Source organism: Chionomys nivalis, chromosome 10 (genome assembly GCF_950005125.1).
Source record: "Chionomys nivalis chromosome 10, mChiNiv1.1, whole genome shotgun sequence".
Classification (NCBI taxonomy): domain Eukaryota; kingdom Metazoa; phylum Chordata; class Mammalia; order Rodentia; family Cricetidae; genus Chionomys; species Chionomys nivalis.
Genome location: NC_080095.1, coordinates 68,364,439 through 68,391,462, shown reverse-complemented (window position 1 = coordinate 68,391,462; position 27,024 = coordinate 68,364,439). Strand labels below are relative to the sequence as shown.

The window sequence follows — 27,024 nt, the reverse complement described above, 5'->3', positions numbered from 1 at the left end:
AGACTCTTACTATATTTTTATTACTTTATATTTTTACCTAATGTTTATTTTGAAACAGGCAAGAAAACTGGATGTATATTTTGAATATGAAGAAAAAATAATGAGCAAGACTACTCTGGATAAATCCCTCCTAGACGTCATATCTGACCCTGATGGTATGTGTCATAAATTTGAGCTAGGGATGAATCTAGCATTTCACTCCAGACAAAATTCAGGTAGAATTACTGTATCAGTCAGTTCCAGTTCTAATTACAAGATAATTAAATGAGCTATTTTTCTGCTGAAAATTTTCAACATAGCAGTTCTTAAAATGGAAAAATTATTTCTAATTTAGTTTTTCTTTGGTACTATTTGTAAATACTTTGTACTTAAGTCTTTGATATAGACGGCTATCAGTTTCTACTCTTTCCAGGAAGATTTGAATGAATGAAATTGAAAACAACATCTTCAGGGGTTGTTTTTTACTTCATTTTGGTTTGTCCCAGAGAATATCATGGGAAAACAGTAACTAAAACTGAGTTCTACTTTAAATGTTCAGGAAATACACTCTTACAAACAGTGTGGCGGGCTTCGCAAACCGCACCGAGGAGACGGCCTGCAGGGTGGAGCGCTTGCCGTCCATCCCAGCCGACCGTCTGAGCAGCGTGGGGCTCAGCAGAGCCTATCCTCCTAGCGCTGGAGGAAGAGACGGGGAATCCTGGGACTTGCCAGTCGGGGGGGCTGGGAGCAGCTGCACCCCCATTAGATTCTGGCTAGAAAATAACATTTCCACTGCCACCCAGCTCAGAAGAGGCTGACTTACTGGATAGAGTAGGGGAAATAGAAAAAAGGAGTAGAACATTTGTTGTGCCAGGAAACAAATAACAACAACAACAAAAAAGAAACGTGTCAAAACGACCTAAACATTTGAAGAGGCTGCAGATCATGATCATTTGATCATCAAAGTATAAAGATAATAATAACTCATGGGTTAGAGCTCACAGGATAAAAAGAAAACCCTGATTCCATATAGAAAAAAGAGGTGACATAATTGAAATTTTATAGGATGTTTACGTAGTTTTAGAGCACTGTGTTTATTAATGAGACTTTGTCACTGTGACTGACACATGCCTGAAACAGTTTAAGAGGAGGGAAGGTTTCAGAGGTCTTGGTTCCATTGCTCTGGACCTGAGGTAACACTGAGCATCATGGCTAGTCACTGGTGGTAGAGCACAACAGCTCACTCGATGGCCACCAAGCTAAAAGAGCAGTGTCTCTAGGCACCATATCCCAGAGACCTGGTTCCTCCAGTTAGACCACCTCCTGCTTCCCATCATTTCCCAGTGGTGCCGCATTTTGTGAGTCTGTTGGGTCAGTCGCTCTCAAAGGCCTGTCAGCTGGCAACTGGTACCCTAGTACATGTGCTTGCTTGGGACATTTCACATTCAAACCATAGTATGTCCCTACAGATACTTGTTAATTATAAAGGGAGAAGTAGAAATTTTACAATAAAGAACCATAATAAATACCTCATTAGGTAATCTTATTTAGCGCTGTCGGTAATGAAATAATACCAGGGTGGTATAAACCTAAGAACTTGACTAAACCTGCTGCTGAGTGCTCACATCCAGAAACTAAAGATAAATTGAAGAGTGTCTGGATTCTAAATCCCATGACGCTCTATGCTTCATCGGCTGTCACAGTTAAATCAAGTTTTACTATTATCTTGTAAATATATTCCATTTCATATTCTAATATAAAAGTGTGGTTTTCATGAACCTTGTAGTAAAATAAATCTCCTCGGAGAGCACAGGTTTAGGAAATAAGACTTTGGGCTCAGCTAGATGATTTCATTTAACCAGCGGATCTCATAACCACACACCTAGTGCGGCGATGCCTCTGATTCAGACAGCCCTACTTCCCAGGTATCCTGAGGTAACGTGCAAGCCATCCTTGCCATCTGAAAAGATGATGTTTATAATTGCACGCTTACCCTGTCTGTATCCCTTCTTTGCTTTTGTAGTTTATGCCTGAGGATAATCTTAGCCTCTAGGCAGTTGGGAGATCAAGGAGGTGTTTTTGTGGTGACTCCGCTAACCCACTTTTCCCCTGTTCAGTCTCACATGCTTGAGTCTTAGTACTTCCTGCTTCATCTCAGTTGAATAAGAACCACATTTTGTTTTGTTGTATTTCTACATGCCTTGACTTTTAAAGTTCTTCTGAGTTTTAATTATAACGCACAATAATCACAATTATAAGTCTTTTTTCATTTCCCTTCTCATGTAGCGGGAACTCCGGAAGACAAGATGAGGCTGTTTCTTATCTATTATATAAGCACGCAGCAAGCACCTTCTGAGGTATGTCCATTGACACTGTTGAGAGGAAGGGTGCTCATTTGCAGTTGCCAGCTAGTTTCAAAATAGAAATGAAGGATCATTTATTTTTTAAAAAAAATTAAGGCAGATTCTGTTTACTGCAGAATTTTATATCAATATTTTTGTCACCACTTGGGAAGTACCTGACCACTTTTAAGTGCTCAAAATTCTTCGGAAAAATAACTGGTTTAAACTAATTAGTCCAGTTTTCTGGGCTTTTCTGAAGGTTGGCTTCTTATAATTTTATACTAGATTGATTTAAACTAGTGACTGTTACATAGCATACCCTGTTCTAGATGTAGTTCTGTAAAGGAAAGTGGATTGGAGACCATGGATTCTTCCTTATGTTAACCAACTGTAGCTTTGGACAATAAACTGCAAGCATAAGAACCTCCAAGATACCATTGAGAGAATTCTTAGTACCAGTTTGTTGTTATTAAGTTACAAAGCTTCAAAATATTACTAGCATGTTAAATCAGTATTTATGTAGGGCCCTTTTGCTTTGCTGCAGACTGTTCTAGAAACAGCTTGCTCATCAGTGAAGACTTATCTGTTTTTTAGATTCTGATGTCCAATTTATAATATTTTTAAGGATATTTTTTCCAAACCTAATATAGCTTTAATTGGACTACCTGATTTTTAGTAAAGACTTTCATAAACTCTGGTGATCACTAAGAGGCTTACATCATGATTACCAATATCAGCTTAATTGTCCTAAAAAAGCAAAGAAAGATCTCTCGTAAATGATGAGCTTAAAAGTTTTCTCTTGGCAGACCTGGGAGATGGCTTGGTCGTAGTATGCTTGCTTATCATGCAGGCGTGATCCTAGCTTCCATGTTTTAAAAGAAGCCAGGTGTGCACCTGCAATCCCCGCATTGGGGATGGGAAAACAGGAGGATCCCTGGGGCCTGCTGGCCACCAGTCAAGCTGACTCCATGCCTCGCGGTTCAGTGAGAGACCCTGTCTCAAAGAAGGCAAGGAGTGACTGAAGAAGCAACTGACTTCAGTCTCTGTGCCCCACACTCAGACACAAGAACACATGCAGTCCTCACTTCCTTTCTGTAGCGGAGTCACTATGGTGCTAGGCTCCGTTAACTTACACAAACTCAACTGGACGTGCTCATCAGGGGATAGAGAGACTAGGGGAGGAAGAAACAGTTTAAAATGTGAGGACAGCAGTTCTTCAGCAATGACTCGGAGTCCTACAGTGAAAATGAGAAGAGAAGCCTGAGGCCAGGCCCTCTCAGGCTGTGTCGCTCTTGATATTTCTGATTTGAAATATTTTTGGCCAAACTGAATCACTTCTTTAGAGCTTGTTCTGAAGAGAGGAAGTCCATTTTAGCGGTAGAGAAGAAAGGTGATGAACTCCTGGGGCATGACGGAATATCATACTTAACACTTATAGGGCTACCTTCTCTTCTGTGACTTTTGTTCCAGATACTCACTTGGGTAGTCATTTACGGTACAGCTCCACCTGGTGTGGGTGCCTGGCATCTAAACTCATGCATTTTTATTACCATCTTGATTACTCAAGTAACAGCAAACACAGTTTTCTGTGAGAAGTGTGGTGTTTATCACAGAGTTCTTTTCTTTTTGCAGGCTGATTTGGAGCAGTATAAAAAGGCTTTAACAGATGCAGGATGCAACCTTAGCCCTTTACAGTATATCAAACAGTGGAAGTAAGTTGTAGCTCCTTTTCCTTTCCTGTTACTTAAGGTCATAATTCGAATTTTGTTCCCAAGAAAGTAGGAATGCTAGTAATAAGGCTGAACAGTGTCATGGTGACTTCTTATGTCTAGTGCATAGCATTTCCTTGTCTGGCCCGCCATATGCACAGCTTACAGCCACATAAAATAGGGACACCTTTTATCTTGGGACAAGCTCTATACTTTCTTTACTGATTAATATGTTGAGAAAGTCAGAGACTGAAATCTTTTTGATCTAATGTCTCAAAACTACTAACTAGCAACCAGGACAATACCAAATTTAAAAAACATTGTGCCAAGGAAATGGAAAAATTAATTGGTGCATTTATAATCTGCTAGTAGGAATATAAATTTTGATGATTTTCCAGAATGCTGTAAAAGGTTTTGACCCCCTACCACTTTTAAGGATTTATCCAAAGAAGTTATTGGAACTATAAAATTTTAGCAGTGAAAACCAACCTAAGTGTCCAGCAGTGAACTGGGTAAATAATGACGGTACTTTAGGCTGGCATGGTTCACGTGGATTATGAAGCACTCCTGTAATCTCAGCATCTGAGAGGCCAAGGGGGGTGATTCATCACAAGGTCAGTAGCAACTTGGGGTATTTACATAGCAAGACCTGGACTGTCCAATCTTCCTACAATTGTAGCATTTTTATAAGATAGAATTCAACTGGATAACTGAAAATCATGATAGAAGAAGACTTAATGATTGGAACCATTTTGAGGATCCTGGAACCAAACCTCATGAATGCTAGAGGATGATGTTTCCTAATTGGGAGCTTGATGGGAGGACCTGCACTGTCATTGAATTTACATGTGTTAAAGGAACAGTTAATACTCAAATGAAAGAATGATGTTAACGATACTGAATGATTCAGACAGTCAAACTGAGTGATAAGATCTTAGCCAATGGCTGCCTTTGCTTAGCAGAGAAAACTTCTAGGTAGGTGCATTTGAGCCAAAATCAGGTTGACATTTGTACAGAGTGACACCTGTATGTGTTCACACACGCATCCATTTGGTCGTGTAGCTGAAATGCACGCACCTGCCTGTAGCTCCACGTGCATCTGTTTCCTTTGGCTGCTTTTCCTTTCAAATCTCTACGACAAGCATTGCCTTCAAAATGTTTTTTTGCATCACTTTTCAGAAAATAGATAATCTCCATTGCGTATAGCAAAAGAAACACACCAGGTTCTTAACAGTGTTTTTTTTCTCTAGAGGGGCTGTGGAGGGCCCTTTATTATCCATGCTTTCGGTGACATTTTGAACTTTTCTTCTATTTGACCATATTCTTGCAATAGAAAAAGCAAAAAATAGATCAAAATAGTTGACTGTGGGGCAGTGTGTCATTGTTCCTTTTTTGTTAAATGTGAAGTTTACTAAACAGTGTTCAGAGTTATTATGGGAAAGACAATTGTTTCATGCAGTTAAAATATGTTTAATCTCTAATTTGTAACATTTGTTTACTTTCCAGTTGTAAACAAATAAAATTTTAGGAAATTGAGAAAGATATAAAGAGGAAAAGCTGAGTCAGCAAGATGGCTCAGCAGGTCCAGGCACTGTAATGTAGAAACAGTAATAAATATTTTTTTAAAGAAAAGGAAAATTGTATTTATTCCAGAAATCATGGTACAGCCTGTAGTTCCAGCACTCAGGAGACTGAGGCAGATGTCAGGGACGTGGCCAGCCTGGGCTACATAATGTCACTGTCCAGAGAGTAGGTGATGTTTGTACAGCCGCACTTTTTGCTGAGTCGGCGTTGCAGCCTCCTTGCTCCAGCAGTCCATCACCTAGAGGGCCCCTGAAGCTGGTGTTGTCAGAGTGCTCCACCCTCCTCCTGGTTAGGTTCAAGTAGAGAAAGCCCCTTGACGTTTTCTATTTATAGCTTTGTTTATGGCCCCATTCATGAACAAAACTGAAAGCTTTGCGTTTACTTTGGATTTCTGTCTTGTTACTGCTAGACTTTGTCAGGACAGAAGGCGAACATTTTTAGCATTTTAGCTACGTTGTTAGTGATTCCTTCTTTTTTTCACTCTTAAAACACCCTTTGGGCTCTGCCCACCTTCTTGTGCAGAGCACATGAAGTAGCTAAGAGCCATGAAAAAGATATGTTGATATAAAGTGTGTAGTATGCTAATAGAATGTAATGGACCAAGATTGCAAAAGGATGCTGCCTCTTGTCTTACTCATCCGTGTTGCATTTTGTGCACATCTGTAATGGGAAGAACATACATCAGCATCTTGCAGCTGCTTTCCTCGCAATGCCGAGAGTCTTCGGGGAACATCCGGTATTTGCAAATTATGTAGAGAAATGTGAAAATATTCTTGGAGGAAGGCATATTTTTAAAGTACACCTAAGTGCTCTCTTTTCCTCCAATTTTTAGTTTCCCCAATCATACTTAAGAGAGATTCTAAACTTTTTAGAAAAACTTGAAAATATATAACCATGTGCAGTTACATGTAAAACTGCGTGGTTTGTAATGTAACTGGAGGGAGCCCATCTCTATGTAGTGACTGATGGGGTGGGCTGTGAGCAGAGTCCCTAGAGAAAATGTGGCATTTCTTCTCCTGAACTCCCCAAAGGACAGCCTGAGCAGGGGTCTGCAGGGAGCAGGAGTGTGTGCTGCCCAGCAGTGAGCTGAGCTTAGCTGCCTGGGTCTCTTGGTAATGCTCACATAGGAAGAGGCTTCACTTCTGGCTCCTGCTTGTTCCTGCAGTGCTGGTGCCTGCTGTGGTGTTCTGCTGCTGAGCTGCACCCAGCCCTGCACTGGCGTGTTTTAGGGAGTCTCACTGTTCGAATGACGGCTGTAACATAACTACTTGAAAAACAATAATATTTTTAAAGATCTGCACATCTTAGAAGTTAGCCAGTAAATCTTTTTAATGCCAAGATGCCGAATGATAACTCTGTCCACTTGTAAGTATAAACCTCTTTGTTTCATAGGGCTTTTGCCAAGATGGCCTCAACTCCCGCCAGCTATGGCAGCACTACCACTAAACCAATGGGGTAAGTATGCTGATGATGTTGGTCCTTCGTACTCCAAACATTCATGTCTTAAAATCACAGTATCTGCCACATTCCAGAAAATTTCCTTAAGACTTGCTTGAGTAGTTTTCATTCTCTCTCTAAAATGTAAGGGGATGTCTTTCACATGGTATTCGTTTCATATGTTTCTGTCACACCTTTCAGTTTTACAAACTGCGAGGCTCAAACTATTTTGTATTGCTATTGATAGCCATAACATAGATTTTTAAAGCTAGTTGCTCAAGACCTAACCATGACATATTTAGTCCTGCGGGCTGGGGAATGACTCCTCACCCTAGGGCAGCTCTCAACCCATGGGTCACAACCCCTTTGGGGGTCAAATGACCCTTTCACAAGGGTCCCATATATATCCTGCATATCAAATCATAACTATCAAAATTATAGTTAGGAAGTAGCAACAAAATAATTTTGTGATTGGGGGTAACCACAACGTGAGGAACTGTCTTAAAGGGTTACAGCGTTAGGAAGGTTGAGAGCCACGGTCCTAGAGACCGCTGTAGTATTCATGTGGTTTTCCAATTTGCTGAACAAGGCAATTGTGGCTACTCTTTTCTGTATCACACATATTTCAAATTTCTAAATTTTTTTTGGTTTTTCAAGACAGGGTTTCTCTGTGGCTTTGGAGCCTGTCCTGGAACTAGCTCTTGTAGACCAGACTAGTCTCGAACTCACAGAGATCCGCCTGCCTCTGCCTCCTGAGTGCTGGGATTAAAGGCGTGCCACCACCACCCGGCGATTTATCTAGTTTTAATGGTTTCAGCTGGCCTCCCCTCTGGAGGTCACTATACGGGTTGGCCTCCACTCACGGAGGTACCTGCAGAAAGGACGTCCCTTCAGAGCCATGCATCCCATCCTGGGCACTTCTCTTATTTCTGTTAATGGAGGATTTCTATCCTGTTCCTCTTAGTAACACAGGGGAGAAAGGGCAGGATAAGAGAAAGGAAAATAATTCCTATAATTTTAAAAAATAGATTTGCCAGCATCGTGTCTTTAAATCATATAAAATATATAGAGCCTGAGGTTTCTTACATATTTTGTATTTGAGAATATTAATAAAATATTATTTAAGAAATAATGTGCTTTAAGAAAATCTTGGCCAAATTGAAAACTGTTCCTAGCTTTCTTATACAGTGTAGAATTATTCTTATAAAGTATCCTTTGATCCTCATATGAGACTGTGAAGCAAAACTGTTAACTGGTGTGGCAAATAACTGTGAGCATTGTTTGTGCTTGTTCAGAGTTCACAGTTGAAGCAGCAGTCAGTGTTTATTGTGCTCACCATTTTTACATGGTCAGTTTTCTGTCCACATGACAGAATCGGATCCAGCTGCTGTGATAGAGCCCAGCAACACTTGACAGGCAGTGTAGTGTGTTATGTGTGAGTGAACGCCAGAAGCAAAGTCTGAATTACTGTTTTTCCTCTGATTGTTTTTGCACTAAAACAGTCAGAAAGGTGGAAGATTCTCAAATTATAATTTACCAAAATCTATGAATAAGGATAAGCAATGAATGTTTATATTGTTTATATGATTATTATTTAACACCATTTTATTAAGTAAAACTGCAGCAGCGATATCCGTAGAAGCGGAATGCCCACAGTGTTGTTTACGGAAGTAAGGTGCAGCACAGTGAGCAGCCCGTGGTCTGTAATCGACCACCACTGTTGGAGGAGCAAACTGTACAGCGGCCGAAACTCAGTGTGTCTTCTTTGTCTTTCGCCCTACCAGACTCTTATCGCGAGTCATGAACACAGGGTCACAGTTCGTGATGGAAGGCGTGAAGAACCTAGTACTGAAGCAGCAGGTGAGCGCCCTTCTCGGAAGGCATTCCTTCCCTGGAATAGATGGCTTTAGTTTTTGCTGAATTAGTATTCATCTCCGATTACTCCCACCCACACTAAAATTCCTAGAATTAAGAATTTACTTACAAATCAAAGGGTATGGACATTTTAGTTACTCCTAATACATATTGCCAAATTATTCTCCAGCAAAGTGTCTGTCTAGAAATGTATGTTAAACTCATGGAAGCCCATTGTGACCCTGCACTGTCCTGATGCCCAAGTGTCTAGGGGCACTTGCGCTGTGGGGGTCTAGGATTCAGAAGTAAGAGGCATCAGAAGAGACTGCAGAGATAGAGGCTTAGAATATTGTAACTGTTCTGTTTACATCTATAAGGATTGTTTTGGCTTTTTAATTTTTTAATTTTCATTATGGAGGCATATGTGGAGTTGGCTCTCTTTCCACCTTTCCCTGGGTTCCAAGAATGGAACTGGAGTCACTAAGCACCTTTACCTGCTTGAGCCTTTTCATCGGGAATAAAAAGATTATTTTGAATTGTTTTTATCAGAATAAACATTGTAAGCTATATAAATATCAACTCTCACAATAGACAGTGGAATAAAATTTACAGACTTGAATATATTTTTGTGAGAATAATTACACAAGAATGTGGTGATAATATAAACACAAAGTTGCAAAATTTAGAAATCACCACTAACTGACATACCTTTAAAAAATGAATTTGCAGGAAATGAATTTACAAGCAATGGAAATGTACCAGCTAAAGCTGGAAAGACAAAGCTGGTTGCAGCGTGTGATCTCTGTTGAGGATTATTATTTAAGTGATCTCTGTTCAGGATTATTATTTAAGTAAGAAAACTCAATTTTATGCAACTGAAAATTTGAACTCTGAATATTGTATAATAACCATTTCACAGTATAAGTGGATATCATAACACTACATTGTATAGTTTAAATGTCGAGCATGCTTCACTAAAGTGAGCAGGAGTAGAGATAAGATCTTGATCGGCTTCCCTTTAAACCCAGTGGCATTTGGGACAGAGAGTGAAATATGGGTAGTCTGTCTAGCAGTGGCTTTATGGTAAGGGCTTGTCTCAACACTCTGATGAAATTGGGTGTGTGGATGGGGACAGATGTGGACCCAGATAGTCCTAGTTTGTTCATTTTTATTGCTATGAATACACAGTGATTGAGAAGGAAAGTCATATCATATTTATGGCTTCCTCATTCATGATATGAGCATTGGAATTAGTCTGTAAATTGGCTTCTAGAACACTGATATTTATCCCCTGGCATCTATGAATCTGCAGCATCTGCATATGTTCCATCTTTACTCTCTGTCTGAACTCCACATAGGAATTGTCACTTTCCAGCACCCTAATTGGAACAGCAGCGACCCTGTCTCCAATCCTGCTCCCTCATGGTCACCAGAGCATCTTCCCACACCCAAAATTACAAAGTTAGAAATGGCTACCATGGAGCAGTCAACCATGTCAGAGAACTAATTCTAGGAGACTTGGAAAACCTTCCCTCCTGTGGCTATGCAATATTAATATCTGGGGTTTGATTTTTATGAATATTTTCTTTTTTTTTTAAGTAATTACATCATTAGAGAGGTTAACATGGTTTTTTATCTAAATATTTCCAGTAACTAAAATTATAAAACCAATCTTAGGGAATAGATTTCCCACTGTATATATATTTTTTGATAAATTTCTGCTTCATGAATTATTTCTACTTCAGATTTTAGAAATAACTCAAAAGTTATAATTTGTTATGAATGGAACTCTTCCTTTCAAGTCTATGTCTTAACCTTCTGGCAATTAAAAAAGAAAAAAAAATCAGTTGCCAACTAACACAGTAGTGTTTTCTGCCAGACATGCTAGCCCAGGCCTTTAATCCTAGAACTGGTGGGCAGAAGCAAGTGGATCTCTGTATTTTCCCGACCACCCAGGAAATCATATGGCGCAAGCCCCAGGCCAGCCAGGGCTACATAATGAAACCCTGCCTCAAAAACAAAAGAAAAAATAAAGTGATTTCCATTTTATTTCTAAACAGCAATGTCTGAGAATAAAGAGAAATATGCTCAGAACACTTTTCATTTAATTATTTTCATCTGTGCTTTGTTCAGTGAAGTCTACAAACTGACAGCTGCTCTGTGCACAGAAGAAGACTGGTGTGTTCTACTTGCTGTGGTCCAAGTGGCTACAATCCAGCTATCCAGTTTTGCCTAGAACTCAGAGTTCTTCCTGCCTCTGTCTCCTAAGTACTGGAATTAAAGGTGTGCACCACCCAGCCAGTCCAGTTTTTCCTTCAGTAAAAGTTTGTCCCGGCTCAGCTTCAGCTGACATTTAGCACAGCCTGGAGTCTTAGGGAGTCTCAGTTGAGAACTGTCCAGGTCAGACTGGTCTGTGGCCTCCTTTGTGAGAAACTATCCTGATCATGTGGGAGGGCCAGGTTCACTGTGGGTTACTGAACCATCCGTCTTGAGCTGTATGATAGCCAGGGGTGAACGTATCAGCAAGCAGCCTTCTCCGTGGGTTCTGCTCTCCTCTTGAATTATGACCTGGAAGTGTAGGCCTCATAAACCCACTTTTCTGGGTTGCTTTTGGCCAGAGTGTTTATCCCTGCAACAGAGAGGAAACCAAAGCAGAGTTCTGTGTGAAGAGACTCAGTGTGTAATAAATTTCCCCTTTTTTGGTTACTGAGACAGGGGTCTCCCCGGTACCCCAAGCTGACCACTATCATGGGAGTCCTCCTTTCTTAGCCTACAGTGTGCTGGAATTGCAGGCATGAGCCAATACACCCGCCTGCTTTGTAAATTATTAACCCTAGCTCTCATTTACAGAGAGAACAGCTCGGGAATGTCAGTTGGTGACATCGCCATTGTTTTCATAAGCACCGTGCCTTCTGTCTGTGAAGATGTTTCCTTCCTGTTCTCTACAGCTTGAAGGCTTCCCTTAGTCCATGGCCGTTTGTAAATACTGACAGAATGGTGAAGCAGTAGTAGTTCTTTTCACCAGATAGACCATGGGAAAACATGAGAATTATTTGTGAGCTCTTAAACACTTTTGCTAGGAAGACATTTTTCTTTCTTTCTTTTTTTTTTTTGTTTTTTAAACTTTAATGATGTAAACAAAAATATACCTAAAAGCGAAGCTTCTGGAAAAACCATTTGTTCTTTCCTGTCTTGTATCGTTCCTCAAATTTGACCTTGGCTTCCTACCTTGCCTTTCGTTTCAGGGCTGGGTCCCTAAAGACATCCTTGTTGACAACAGTTTTGTCCAGGGGGATGTCCACAGAGTACCTTGTGGGCATCAGGTGGTTGTAGTTATAAACCTTCACAAAGGACTTGATCTTGGATCTCTTGGCGACTTTCTTCTTGCCCATGGCAGCCGTCACTTTTCGGGGATAGCGGTCAATTCCAGCCACCAGGGCATGGCTGTAAGGGCGGTCTGAGGTGCCATCATCAATGTTCTTCACGATGACGGCTTTGCGTCCCGAGTAGCGTCCAGCCAGGACGAGCACCACATTCCCGGGTTTCATGAACTTGCCCATTTCGACAGCGAGCAGCCGGTTCCCCGGAAGACATTTTTCTTAATTTATAATGTGTCATCATTTGTAGCATGGCTATCAAATACAGAGTGAGATTTAGTTGTACCTCTCTGAAAATCTCTTATGGTACAAGAACATTCATCATAAAATTCAGCTTAAATGCCCAAATTTCTAGTATTTTCAGACTTAAAAGGAAACTCCTGACTTTTTACATGCATTTTCCACATTTCTCCGTACTGCACAACTCTAGCTGTGCATTCGTATTCAGAAAGGTGAGTGAGAGCAAGGTGTGGAGGGAGAACGGGACGGGCAGCCTTCAGACTTAGAAAATGCTTATGCTTTCCTGCCCTGGAGCCCGTGTGTCTTATTATTATGTATGTGTTTGAGTATTGGCTTGAGCAGGCCACAGCACGTATGGCAATCAGGAGACTAAAGGGCTCTTATACATAATTGTATTTTTCAGTGAGAACTTTGGATACTTAGGTTGTTTACACCTGTGACATCTTAATTATGTACATAAACTTAGGATGTGTTTAATGGAAAGGTAAGCATGTTTAACTATGGAGTGATTGGGATTGGAGAGATGGCTCAGCGGTTAAGAGCACTGACTGCTTTCCGGAGGGCCCGGGGTTCAATTCCCAGCACCCACATGGAATCTCACAGCTGTCTGTACCTCCTGTTTCATGAGATCTAACACCCTCAGACAAATAGCCATGTGGGCAAAACACCAGTATACATAAAACAAGTTATTTCAAAAAACTAGAGTGATCAAGTTGTTATTCCAGCATCTAACAAAACACTCATGTCTTCCACAGAATCTACCTGTTACGCGAATTTTAGACAATCTCATGGAGATGAAGTCAAACCCTGTAAGTAACAATTCATTATGTAAATTCTTGGATGTATCAAACTGACTGAAAGGTGATAAATCCAGATTGACTCAGTTGTGCTCCTAATTACTACTGAGCATGTGCGAGAAAGAGTCCATATTCCCAATGGCTTCTTTCAGTCATTGTCACAGATACACAGAACTGGGTTTTCTTGGCTACTATAACCATTCTGACTAGGTCTCCTCTGAATTAAATATATACTAAATCGTACATGTTTTAATGTTAATACATCCTTAAGAACACATCTATAAGTGAAAAAGAACCAGTGACCATCAGGTGGTATAATGTTGATGTGGGATCCCCTCTGTACCATTGGCTAATAAAGAAGCTGCTTTAGCCTATGGCAGGGCAGAATAGAGGTAGGCAGGAAAACTAAACTGAATGCAGGGAGAAAGAAAGTGAGGTCAGGCAGATGCCAGAGCCTTACCAGTAGGTCACAGCCTTGTGGTGATACATGGATTAATAGAAATGGGTTAATTTAAGATATAAGAGCTAGCTAGAAATATGTCTGAGTTATGGAACAAACAGTGTTGTAATTAGTATAGTTTCTGTGTGATTATTCGGATCTGAGCAGTCAGAAAATGAACAAGCATTCTCTGTTTACATGATGTAAGGAGAAGCAGTGCAGTTTAAGGAAATTCTATTAGGTGAGAAATGTATAGTAAAACTTCTGAGTATTTCGGATGGCTCTAAATTCCTCTGGGCCCAACAAGTAAATCAAAAACAATTGTTGGCAGAATAAACAACAGATAGTTAGCATTTGCTTGACAAATAGTTTTCCAAACTATCTATCAGCTGGGCACTCACGGAGGTGACTCAGAACGCTAGCACCATATTTCAGCAGCGACAGCTAGCGAGGTGGTTTTCCAGGAGTCAGCGCAGAGCGGCATCCGTCAGAGCTTACTTTAGTCAGGCTGCTGTAGACTTGGCAGTGAGGTGAGGACTTCAGACCTGAAGAAATGAGAACAGAATATTGAGACCAGTGTGACTCTTTTAGTAATTGTTAAAATATGGTTATGGAAACTAACAAAAACAATTTTTAAATTCACTCATGTGGAAACTGAAACACCATAAAATGGGCAGCTGCTGTTATGAAAATTATGGTAAAATTATATGCAATAAACTTAAAAAGATTCTTGTGTTTAAGAATCTGTAAATGGCTGGACAGTGGTGGTACACAACCTTAATCCCAGCACTCGGGAGTCAGAGGCAGGTAGATCTCTGTGAGTTTGAGGCCACCCTGGTGTAGAGTGAGTTCCCGACAATCTCCAAAGCTACAGAGAAACTATGTCTCAAAAAACCAAAAAGAAAAAGAAAAAAGAAACCAAATCTGTATTGATGGTAGTGATATACAGTGCAATCTGTATAGATGATATACAGTGCAATCTGTATAGATGATATACAGTGCAATCTGTATAGATGGTAGTGATATACAGTGCAATTGCAACTGACCTTGACTCCTAGACTAAGAGGCCCTCAAAAAGAGGCGTGAGTTTATGACCATTTGTCCTAGGAAACACCTCATAACGCTCAGTGTCCATCTGAAAGATGGCCCAAGCATAATAAAGGTCAGAATACAAATGAATGCAAAACTCCAGGTGACAAGTGCATAGGATGAAGGCCTCTTAGGTGACTTGTTATTGTTCCCCATCCTGATGTTCTGTGCAGACCACTAACTATGATAGCAGGTACATGTATGTGTGGGGATGTGCCAGGAACCACTCAGCGAATTCGTACCTTAGAAGTCATTGAATCCTCAGTTAAACCACTAAGAAAAGTGCTGCTTTTATTCTACTTGTGTTATAGACAAGGAAAATGGAAGATGAGGTCAGTTGACTTGCTAGGGGTTATACCACTGATAAAATAGCAGTTTGGGGGTTTTCTGAGGCCAGAGTTCTACCATTATACTGTTAGTAGGAACCGTGTGCCCTTCATAGACTCACAGAACTAGAGAGGTCATTACAGGTCATCTAACAACAGAAGAAAGGTAGCAGGAGACAGGTGGCCGCTTATGCAGTAGACTTGAGATCCAGCCCTGCTCCTCATCCTGGTCCTAGTCACAGCCATTCCTTCCACGTGCTTTACGATAAACACATGGATGGCTAAATTTGAATGAGTCTTACACAGATGTTTCTCTGAGCTGTACAAGTTCACTTATCAGTACTGTTGAGTTTATAATCACAGGCGGATCTTTTAATTAGAAGAGATACTTTTTCTGTTTTGAAAGCATTTCATCATCCATCTGCTATGTAAGGTAGCTGTCTGCACTCCCGTTCCTCCCTTGTTTGTACAGTAAGGTAGAGCTGGCAGGTGATACAGTGAATGACTGGAGCATATCACCTTAGCTGCTTTCAAATTCTGGAGCACGGACTGGCATGTAGCTCAGCTGATAGACTGCTTGCCTAGCATGTGCAGGCTCTGGGCCGATCTCCAGGACCATGTGAACCTACATGGCGACAGATGCCTGTACTCAGTACTTGTGAACCTACATGGCGACAGATGCCTGTACTCAGTACTTGTGAACCTAGCATAGCGACAGATGCCTGTACTCAGTACTTGTGAACCTACATGGCGACAGATGCCTGTACTCAGTACTTGTGAACCTACATGGTGACAGATGCCTGTACTCAGTACTTGTGAACCTAGCATAGCGACAGATGCCTGTACTCAGTACTTGTGAACCTAGCATAGCGACAGATGCCTGTACTCAGTATTGGAAGGTAGGAGCAGGGGAATTTGGAGTTTGAGCTACACAGTTGGAGGCCAGGCTAGGCTATATAAGATGCCCTCCCATTCTGATTACATTTGTGTGTGCACACACATACATTACACATGTAGTTAGAGGACAACTTGTGGCGGCTCTCTCCTTCCGTCACGTGGGACCTGGGGATCAAGTGCAAGTCATCAAGCTTAGCAGCAAGTGTGACTTGCTGGTCACTTACACTTGGTAAGTGTTCTCCTGTGTTGATCTGAGTACTGACCACCAGGTCAGGAAGTCCAGCTGGGAGGAGTTCCCCCAGTGACGTGTGAGGAATCCGACCACAGTTGGGGTGCTGTGTTGATCTAGGGTCAGGACTGAGTAGTGGCAGCGTGTGTGTGTTTGTCCTTCACCAGGTATCGGGGCGGGCCTGAATTGTTCAGTTTAAAGACAGATCAGGAAGTAATTATACCATGAAGTAACGGACTGTACTTCACAATTCCTTTACTATCAAGAAGCTTCCAATTTAGCATAAAATTCAACAACTTCTAGAGTCGGGAAAACTTGAACAGCTAGAAGAGTGTGGGTGACTCGGTCTGGGCGGACCTCACCTGGACTAACCTGAGGACATGAATGTTAGCATAAAACATTTAGTTCATGTATTTATCTGTAGAAATCCTAATGCATTAGGTGGGGAAATGTTGGCCACATATACACTTGATATCTAGTATTATCTAAATTTTTAATTCTAAAATTGATCTGGTTCCAACATTTGCACATAAAGGACTGAGCTTCTAATATGCATCTGTACACTCGGTAAAGTTCTGGACACAGAATGACGAAGTCCAAAACAAAGACCCTGGGCATTAAAACTGCATGTGCAGGTGGTTCACATCCTAGAGTTCTTACCTTTATTACTAAATATGTGACCACAGAAAAGTCACATGGTCTCCTATCGTCCCAACTTGCCCATCTAAAACTGGGCTAAAAATAGAACTGCCATAGACTGAGGATTAGTGCGTGGTTTCATGTAAAGGACTGAAAATACAGCTTCTTAACACATAGAGACAGTCATTACAATCTGTGAAATTGGAAGGTGTGTTACGATCAAATTCTGTGCTGTACCATGACCTTCTAAACAGACACCTCATAGTCATGGCAATGTATTTTATTTTTGTTTTTAATAGGAAACTGATGATTATAGATATTTTGATCCCAAAATGCTGCGGAGCAATGACAGGTAAGAATCTTTTCTCTTGGGTGGTATTTGTTGTCTGTTCCCTCTGAGAATGGAATAACGTTGTAAAGACAGTCTGCTTTCTACTAACATTCTGACTGTGGGAGACCAGTTAAAAACAGTGTATTTTAATCTCCTTCAGAGCTAATCACAGGCAATTATGATTAGTGTCTTGCTGTTTTCCCTTGGTGTATATACAGAGAAATAAAGTTAGCTATTTACTATTTGTGAAATGGTGTTATCATAAACAAAATGGGGAACTTAGAGAAAATATTTTTAAACGAATATGATTACTGGACTAAATGAAAAGAAAATAACTGTTGGAAACAGATGTTTAAGGTGGTGGTTTGTTGTGTGAAATCAATGCAGCTTCTGTAAAAGGACTTTAAGGCAATGAAACAACTCACGGTATAGTGTCTGCATTTTATGGAAGACATGATATGATAATTGGCTGTGCTTATGTTACTTTTCAAGGGCTAATTCATGGTAGTAAGAAAAATAACCTAAAAGACAGCTGGCAGAGAAGGAAATAACTGGATATCCCTAGCAGTAAAACTTTGGGAGCAAATTCCTTCCCTGTGCCTGCTGTTGAGACCTTCAGCACTTTGTATTTGTCCTTCTCCCAAGCTTTCACATCTTTGTGGGTTGTCAAGACCGATGATCTAGCTGCTAGATTATTAGGTAATTTCAAGTGTTCTCTTTTCTGAACTTAGCAGAAGTGCTGTTACGTAAGAACTTCCAATAATAGCTATCACAGGCAAGAGAGAAATTTGATAGCAAATTATAGAACAGGGGATGGGGACTGAGCGCCAGTGGGACAGGGTTTCCCTTTAGGAGTGATGAGATTGTGAGATTGGATACACTAAAACCCACCATCTTTGCTTCACAAGCGGATGTGTAACTCTTCCTGGCAGTTGGCTAAACAGGAGCCATAGAAGCTGAGGACTGTTCAATCCTAAGTGTATCATATATACGATAGTCAGAAGGAATATTAGCATTGCAAAGCACACAGGCTCAGAGCTTTCTTTTTGCGGCCTTTTCCTAAGCTAGCCTATCCGAAACCATGGTTATTAGTAACTCGTGGTACTGAGCTATTTAAGTCTACCTCCCGTCTATCTCAGCGGAGCTATTGAGAATTTGATCAGGTGGTCATCTAGCCATTTCTGTGGTGTGTGAACTGTTCAGGCTGTAGATGTGAGGAAAGATGGCGGAGGTGAGCTTAGCTAAACAGTTACCCTCCTAATCACGCTGTCCACGCTTGTTTAATACTCACGTGTAACTCTGACATGTGAAGGCCTGGAAAGATGTGTTTAGTAAAGAGTTCGCAGATGCCAGCGCAGTGTTTTCACAGTGTATGACCTGTGATCAAGAAGAGGCTAGAGCAGTGTGTCTCCTCCCGTCTTCCCTCCCGTCCTGAGGAAGATGCCACAGGCTGTGTAATTGTTTCAGCGTGGTGAAAATTTAACTCCTGACCTGCTTTATTGCTTTGCCTGATCCCAGCTTCCTTTCCTTGGCATAGATGCTGTTGGTCAGGCTTCTAGAATTCATGTCAAAGTTGCTAGTAGGTCATCCCATTCCCTTTTAGACATTGAGATGTCTACCTTCTAGCTCCTTCCTCTACAAAGCTGAAGAACCCCTGCTTACCCAGAAGGTGGACCTGGATACCTTCTTAATGCTGCTCACACGTGCACACGAAAATGTTTTCCTATACCCGTCTTTCCTGTAATAGAAGCCAACGATGAAATTTTCAGTGCAGTTTCTCTTTATTGCAGCTCAGTTCCTAGGAACAAAAATCCATTCCAAGAGGTAAGTTTTAAACAACCTTCTCTGCTCTTAGATATTAACAGTAGTCCTGAGGCAGAACGAGTTTGTGATCAGTGCTGGGCCATTCAGGTCAATCCAACTCTGCACATCCAGGATCCTGCCGTCAAATCCTCAGCAACTCTGTTCCTCTGCTTTTCTAAGAATGACAGGATAGCAGGAAAGGAATCTTTTGTATTGCAGTGAGAATTTTACATGCGGAATTTCAGCATTGTGAAGATGTGAATACAGACACTTCTCATTTTGAGTGCCATGCTGAAGTTGTACCATGGGCTTTCCAGTCCTGCCTACAGCAAATAGTAAAGATTCAGAGCTAGCCTTCAGCAAAAGCAATCTGCCCTCAGTTTCTGTTGCTTGACTGGATGATGCAGTTAGACTTGGAAACAGCCCTGAACTTGAGTGCAGCCTTATCTCAGTTTTAGGACAGGTCCCAGACTAAAGGCCTGCTGCTTGAAAATTAAAATGCTTTAACTGTTTCTTCACCTGTTCCTTCCACTTGCATTTTTAGGCCATTGTCTTTGTGGTAGGAGGAGGCAACTATATTGAATATCAGAATCTTGTTGACTACATAAAGGTACAGTTGGGTCATCTCATCCTATCACTTGGTGGTGTCAGTCTCATTGTCCAGCACCTATCCTCACCTCTGCATAACTACTTTCTAAGAGGTGTCTTTTAAAGTTCTGTGTGTGAGCAAGACACAATGGCACAAGCCTGGAGTCCCAGCTACTTGGGAGGTCAAGACAAAAGGATCACTTGAGCCCAAGAGGTCAGGGCTAGTCAAGGCCACATGGCACGATCTCATCTCATAAAAATAATAAAAATTAAAATGCCATGTATAGAGAAAATTGCTGATTTGTTTTCCTGTTACATTTACTTTTCTACTAAAATTATACTGGACTAGAAAATAATATATCATATGGATATTAAGTATTTGGGTGCTCCCTTGATATATACTTTAACTACTTAGAGACCTCAAGCTCCTATTCTGAGTGTTGTCTCCCTTGAGATAATTTATAGAATTCATTTACCTAACACATGCGTTACACTTCAATCGTATTAACATCAATCAGCAACACACTTCTAAAAAGCATTTCAGGTAGCAAATTAGAAATAATGAAATCCTACCTTCAAGTCACGAGTGACAGAAAACTAAAAATACATGAAGCAGGAAGCCTGATTTGAATACCAAAAAAATCTATAAGCTGGAGAATTAGCTATTATATAATAAAATGACATTTTATAGTTATTCAGTTTTCGTTGAAGTATGATTGGTCATTCTTCACCTAAGGCATTAATAGAAACTATGGTATAATGGGACCACATACCTCCCAGGAATTGTCACTTGATTGCTTGTCTTCGTTTATGCACACGAATGTATTTTTAAGAATCAGTATGGGGGCCCCCAGTCTTGCACACAAAAAGGCTTTATTTTACATGCACACATATGTGCAGGCTTAAGAATAGGTTTGTACTGGAACATTTGGTAAGCTAAATTTCTTTAAAATTACACCTGATTTATTAGCTATTACAAGTGATTAGTGTTTTGCTACTTACTGTCTTTCTGTTACATAGCTGTTAGAAAGGGGCTACAAACATGGTGTGCCGAGCTGGGGAGAGGGACAGAGCAGAGCAGGCCTCTCAGCTGGTCTGCTGCGGCCCTGTGTCCAGACCTGGACAGAGGGGACCTAGTTCTGTGCTAGGATCCAAAGTAGACGAGGGCAGCCTACACTGATGCACTAGTGTTGTGTGCTAGGAACTGGAAACGTTAGTGGTTTGTGACTGTTCAGTACTCATGGAGCCTGATTTTGTTTACATGGTCAGAAAGAAGTAAATGGCTTCTACATGAGTAAGACCAGGGTTCTTCTTACTCAAGCGTGTGTAGAATATTTCTTGGTGAATGAAGTGTGTCCTGTACTCCTGGATGGTACTTTGGCATATTGTCTGCCCTTGCAGGAATATTCTGTATGGCATCAAGAGTCCCAGTCATGTGACCTTTTGCACTTTGCGTACCATCCCTCCTCCCTTTTAAATGTAACTAAGCTACTGCTCTTGTTTCATTTGTTCCCGGAGATGGACCAACTAGGACTGGGTTTGTTTTTAATTTTTATTTATTTTTATGTGTATGGGTGTTCTGCCTGCATGTATGTGTGTGTACCACACTGGTACAGTGCCTGCAGAGGCCAGAACAAAGCAACAGAGCTCCTGGGACTGAAGTTACAGACAGTTGTGGGCTGCCAAGTGGTACTGGGAACCAAACCCAGGTCCTCTGCAAGAGCAGCAAGTGCTCTTAACCACTGGTCCGTTTCTCTAGGCCCAAGTACTGGACTTTTGGTTTGTCGATTGGTTGGTTAGTTTTTGTTAATTTTTGTTTTAATGGGGTCTCACCCTGTCCCTCAAGCTGAACTAGGACTTGAGGCAGTCTTCCTGGCCCAGCCTCTCAAGTGCTCTGGTTACAGCCCTGCCCTCCATATTCTGCTTTTGAGTCATCTTTTGAACCAACATCTACTCAGTTTATGTGTCACAGAAAAATTACTTTCTCTTGTGTTAAAAAACCACCATCTTGTTTCCTTGATTTTATTGAGCTATACATTTTTCTCCCATCTTGTTTCTTGATGGATTACCAAATTAATTTGATATAAATTTTGCGTACTGTAAAGAGGAATCTTAACTCAGCTTGATGATAATGTACTTAAAGAGTATGGGCATAAAGAACTGACCCTCATCAGATGTGGTTGTGAGGCCTATCACTCGGCTCTCAGCAGGCTAAGGCAGGGGGAGAGAGGTCAAGGCCAGCTTGAGCTAAATAACAAGATCCTGTCTCAAAAGAAGAAAAGGTACATAAATGAAATAGTTGCCTGAATTTTGTATTTGCATCCTAATATTCTATCTACTTCAGAAATAAAATTCAGGTAGAATGGATGCATTAGCAAATGCGGTATTACACAACAGGACTGAAGATACAAGCCCACGTCATCTTACTTTCAACATTAAATTCTCTTATTTTCTTCAGGTAGCACAGATCATACCTTGAAACAGTATTTATCTATGACTATATAGAGAGTTGTTGGTCCTATGAAAGATAACAATACCAGCATGACATAATTTACTACTGTGAAGGAAGAAAAAAGCATCCTTGTGTCCACTTCACCATCTCAATCCTGTTTAGGCAGTTTAGGGTATGGGCACTTTAAATATACCACCACCACCTGACAAACAACTTTTAAGAGTAGCCCCCTCCCCAGAATGCCCAGCAGGCTTTTTTTCCCTGATAATGCTTACACTAACTCTTTTTCACAGTTACATCTGAATTCTGTGTCTGCTTTTTACAGGCAAAGCAAGGCAAGCATATTTTATATGGCTGCAGTGAGCTTTTCAATGCGACCCAGTTCATAAAGCAGGTAAAGTGTGCCTCTGTAGTTTGTTCTCAGAGCCAGCACAAGTTGCTGTTGGCTCTCTCCTTTGAAAACTATCACTTCAACTGAATTTAAATCAGCTTAAACGAGACCTCCTCTAGCTCTAAGTTTCACCATGGATATAAAGACGGCTCCGGTAAGTAACATATTTAAAGGGTTAATAATCCCAACTCTTTTGAAAAGGTAATTATTTAAAGTTAAAATATCCAAGTAGGCCAGGTTGAATTCAGCATTTCTAATATTCTGTCCATATGTCTGCTGGCGGGCATATCATAGTTGGGTCTCAGAACTCTTCAACAGGATGTGCTCAGCTGATAGAATTGTGTCCACTTGGAAAGTTAATGGCAGCTGTAGCTGTGTCCATTTTCCTATCGTTCTTCAAGTATCGTTCCCACTAATGTTCTCAGCAATTATATTGATCTTAGCTTTTTTAAAATTGGTATGCACATGGCCTGATCAAAAATGTCTAAGTGTCAGCATCTGGGGGTAGAGGTAAAGGAGATCCAGCTTCTCACTGTCACTCTCAGCCTCTGGAGTTCCCTGTGATTCTAGGGACAAATTCAGGCCGAACTAGGATTCACAGCTTTGATGATGAGAAACTGGAGGACTAACGAGTTTGTGAAACAAGACTTGGATTCATGGCAGATGTTTTACAGCAGGGAAGCATGGGGTTAGACAAAGAGAGGTGTTCAGAGTGGTGCACCCTGGGAATGTGGGTGTGGCCTAGCAGAGTGAGGCTCGGGGAAGTAACAAAATACTTGATTCTGAGAATTCCGCACATGTGTGTGCACTTTGATCATATCCAAGAGTATCCTTGATCATATCCAACAGTATCCTTGCGCTTGTCATTTTCGCATTTTTACCTTAGTGGAAATTTTTCAAACAAGCAGAAAATTGAAGAGAATTTGCAGTTTAGGTAACCAAGGAAACTCAGTTTGGTTTTCTTTTCAGTGACTCAGCTGTTGTCATGCTACTTCTCTGTTTTCATTGGTCTTTAGAATGTTTGCTGTAATTGCTTTATTGTGTTCTATTCCTAGCCTTCCTGAACTGTAAATATAAGTTCAGTTCTAATCTAAACTCAGTATTTAAACTGTAAGGTTTAAGTGCCTGGCCTGTGTCAGCTTCATTCAACACATTGTCTGCTCTGTGCTTTTATTACTTTGAAATATTTTGTAATTTATGTTGTGATTTATTCTGTAGCCCAGAGTTTGTGGTTCTGTTCTCTATCAGTTCCCTTACTGTCATAGAACATTCCCCTGTTTTAAATAGGGTGTAGTTTCTTTTGTGGTCCAGCCTATGGTCTGGTCAGGGTAGCGCTGCTCAGATTCTGTGTTTGTTTCCCCTTCAGTGGGGGTGTCCTCTATCGTGTGATGAGAGGTGTTCAGGTTGCTAACCAGGAGCCTGATGTGCTGGCTCACTCCTGTGCATCAGCCCCTCAGAGCAGGAGGAGGCAACTTCTAGATGACTTTGAGCTGTGTAGTATGATCTTGTCTCAAAAGAAAAAAATTATTAGAATTATTGAATTCTTTCTCCTCTTAGCTCTATCCATTGCTGCATTTGGGTTTTATTGTTTTTTGAGACAAGGTCTTATGTAGCCCAGGCTAGCCTTGAACTCACTTTTCCTCTCCCCTCTCCTTTTGGTACTTGTTTACGACTCTGGTCCCAGAATTACAACAGTGCTAGGAAATTCCTGTTGCCTAGTGATGCTGGTGTAAGCAGAGCTACTGTACGCTAGTCCCAGGGAAGCGTAGCACACACAGTTTGTATGATAGTTGATAATGGTAGCCAGTGCTCAAGTGCAGCTCAAGCAGAGAGTGTTTCAGAAGTCTGCAGCTAGCTCCTGAGCCTTCACATGCTGGCCCCTGGAGTCCTTCCACGCTCCATTCATGGTGAACGCACAATAAAATGGACCACATTTAATCTTGTTTGTGTGGATGCAGGCATACAGCTGTAATTTAATGGAAAGGTTACGTGGGTGTTTGTACCCCTGTGAGGCCAGAGGCCAGCCTCAGTGTCTTCCTCATTAGCTCTCAACTTGTGCTTTTGAGACAAGTTCTCTGACTTAACCCAGCAGCCACTGATGCACTAGATGCAGCGAGTGCTGAGATTAATGGTGTGCACCACCAACTCAGCTTCTCCAGTATGCTGAGGGTCTGAGCTTGGGCCCTCATGTCTGCACAGCAATCTTGCCAACCACACTTTTTATCTTTAATACTGTGTTTTTACTGTACTTAGGCATACCATAATATAATAACTTACTAATTTTATTTACAGTCTTGGAACAAGGTAGCTGTGTGGCAGGCTTATCCCATATAGGTTTCTCTTAGAGTATACTCTGGGGTTTTCCTGATAATGAAATCACCTAATGCTGCATTTCACGATGTGTCTCGTCATTGAGTACATGCTTTATATACTGGCCCATAAACTGCTCTCAGAGTAAACCATTTGTTTCCTCTCTCCCCGTTTTAATAAATTCTTCTTCTTCTTCTGTTCTTTTTAAATAAGGTAGTTAGCAATCCAGAATTTTTGTTTGGGTTCTTTCTTCTTCTCCTTTAGTTTTTCTCTGCATGTATGTGTATATATATATAATTTTTGTGAGCCTATTTTCTTTTACTTCATCAATGGTAATTATTGATGCTTTTATTAACATTGTAAGTTGTGACTCGTTAGAACATGTTGAATTTTCATGTTTTTTTTTTTATTACTTTGCTTTCTGAGATTCATAGATTTGTGGTTTGATCAATGAATGCCGTTTCTCTGGAGAGTGCTGACTTAGGAATTCATTAAGCAGTTATTTGGTTATACTCACTTTACATCTTTTCTCCCTTTATCCCTCCATGCATCTCAACCCCACCCCCTTGGCTCTTTCTTAGATGCGTGGCCTCTGATCTCTTTCATTGTTGCTACATACATACATACATATATGTTCATTCTCTTCTAAATACAAATGGTTCAGTCCGTATGATGTTACTTGTGTGCTTATGATTTCAGGGCTCAATGAGATCCCCCCATACTGTTTCTTCAGTAGCAGCTCAGATCTAGGTCTCTCCCATCCAGGAGTGGATTCAGGATAAGTGCGCACAGCATCTGCCACACACTGCTTTCTCAGATTTCTCCCTCACTTGTTGCCTTAAACACTGCTCTGCTTCTTCAGGCGAGATAATCAACTGCAAGATTTCTGTCAGGGGTCTGCCTGCCTTGTGTAGCAGCAGTTATGGCCTCCTTTTAGACCAAGAGCCACAAAGCAAGAAGTCACCTAATGTTTCCCTCCTCAGTTTAAGTCATCTCTAGAATCTTCTTGTCTGAAGTTGTCCCCTGCCTCTGGGGAGTTGACTTCTGTGGTCTTACTAAGCCCTTCACATTGTTGCCTCTGAAGAGTTGGTCTGATAAGAGTTAATCTAGCCTTCACAAACTGAAGTGCATTTGTCATCTGCTTTTAATGACCCTTTAGGAATATAGAAGTATATGACACACTGTTAGTGCGTTTCTCTTTATATTTTCATACTGAGCTTAATATCCATTACTTATGCCCAGGGTTTGCTTGTGATGTTTACATTTCTGTGCCATGACAGTGTTACTTTTGAAAAGCATATGTTAAATTATGTTGTTTGTTGAAATTAATGTTCTAAACCAGGCGGTAGTGGAGCACGCCTTTAATCCCAGCACTTGGGAGGCAGAGCCAGTCGGATCTCTGTGAGTTCAAGGCCAGCCTGGTCTACAAGAACTAGTTCCAAAGCTACAGAAAAACCCTGTCTCAAAAAAAAAAAAATTAATGTTCTAGAACTAAGTTTTTGTGATTCAAAACTGGAAAATTATATGTATAAATTTTTTCCTTTCATTTTAGCTGTCACAGCTTGGACAAAAATAACACAGAAGAACCGTAGTGGAGCCGTCGGTTTGGATAGATGTAAAAGGAGCCAGATGTGTCCTCCTCCATCGCACCCTAACAGTGCAACCTGTCAGAATCATTCATTTTTAATAAATTCTATACTTCATAGACTGTATACTGATTAATATAATAAACCATTTCAGAAATAACTCGACTTATTCTTGTTACAGATGAAAGTGTACATTGGAAACAAGGAGAGCCCTATGGAAGACATTACAGTAGGTTAGGGGTTAGGGGAATCAGTTGGAGTTGGTGCACGCTGATGTCACACACTCCAGTGTTCCTTGAGGAATCCCCTCCATCTATTTTCATCATAACTCTACCTTCTCCAGTGTTTTCCACGTTGCTTCTGGATCTTTAGGTGGAGACTTTAACAGCCACCTTACTATGTCTTCCTCTTCTGGCCTGCCTATTTACTTTATCAGTAAAGACGGCTGTTTATAGTGCAGATAGAGCAACATGCATCCCTGAGAGCTCTGAGTAGCAAGTAAAAGTGTGCAGCTCCAGGGAGAGCAGAGGCTGCTCCTCTAGTCACCGTAAATCAGACACCGAGGTTCGATAGGACTGATAGTTACAGTCTGGAGTGAGATCTCTGTAATGAAACATCCATTTCA

At 41.0% G+C, this 27,024-nt stretch overlaps 2 protein-coding genes across 2 annotated transcripts in view; one reads left to right on the top strand and one right to left on the bottom strand.

Annotated features, from left to right (window-relative positions):
• Scfd1 (sec1 family domain containing 1) overlaps window positions 1-26,573 on the top strand; it is a 68,436-nt gene extending 41,863 nt beyond the window's left edge. Inside the window, exons 15-25 of the mRNA XM_057783419.1 lie at window positions 59-155; window positions 2,266-2,336; window positions 3,954-4,033; window positions 7,007-7,069; window positions 8,836-8,911; window positions 13,278-13,331; window positions 17,238-17,290; window positions 19,060-19,093; window positions 19,617-19,682; window positions 22,438-22,506; window positions 26,366-26,573. Of these exons, the coding sequence (XP_057639402.1) occupies window positions 59-155; window positions 2,266-2,336; window positions 3,954-4,033; window positions 7,007-7,069; window positions 8,836-8,911; window positions 13,278-13,331; window positions 17,238-17,290; window positions 19,060-19,093; window positions 19,617-19,682; window positions 22,438-22,506; window positions 26,366-26,389 (687 nt within the window). The 3' untranslated portion in view covers window positions 26,390-26,573. The remainder of the gene's footprint in view (window positions 1-58; window positions 156-2,265; window positions 2,337-3,953; window positions 4,034-7,006; window positions 7,070-8,835; window positions 8,912-13,277; window positions 13,332-17,237; window positions 17,291-19,059; window positions 19,094-19,616; window positions 19,683-22,437; window positions 22,507-26,365) is intronic.
• Window positions 11,993-12,492, bottom strand: LOC130883159 (60S ribosomal protein L27-like). The gene has a single exon (XM_057783420.1). The coding sequence runs from the start codon at window positions 12,463-12,465 to the stop codon at window positions 12,130-12,132; it is 336 nt and encodes a 111-aa protein (XP_057639403.1). The 5' UTR covers window positions 12,466-12,492; the 3' UTR covers window positions 11,993-12,129.
• Window positions 26,574-27,024: the final 451 nt, after the last annotated feature.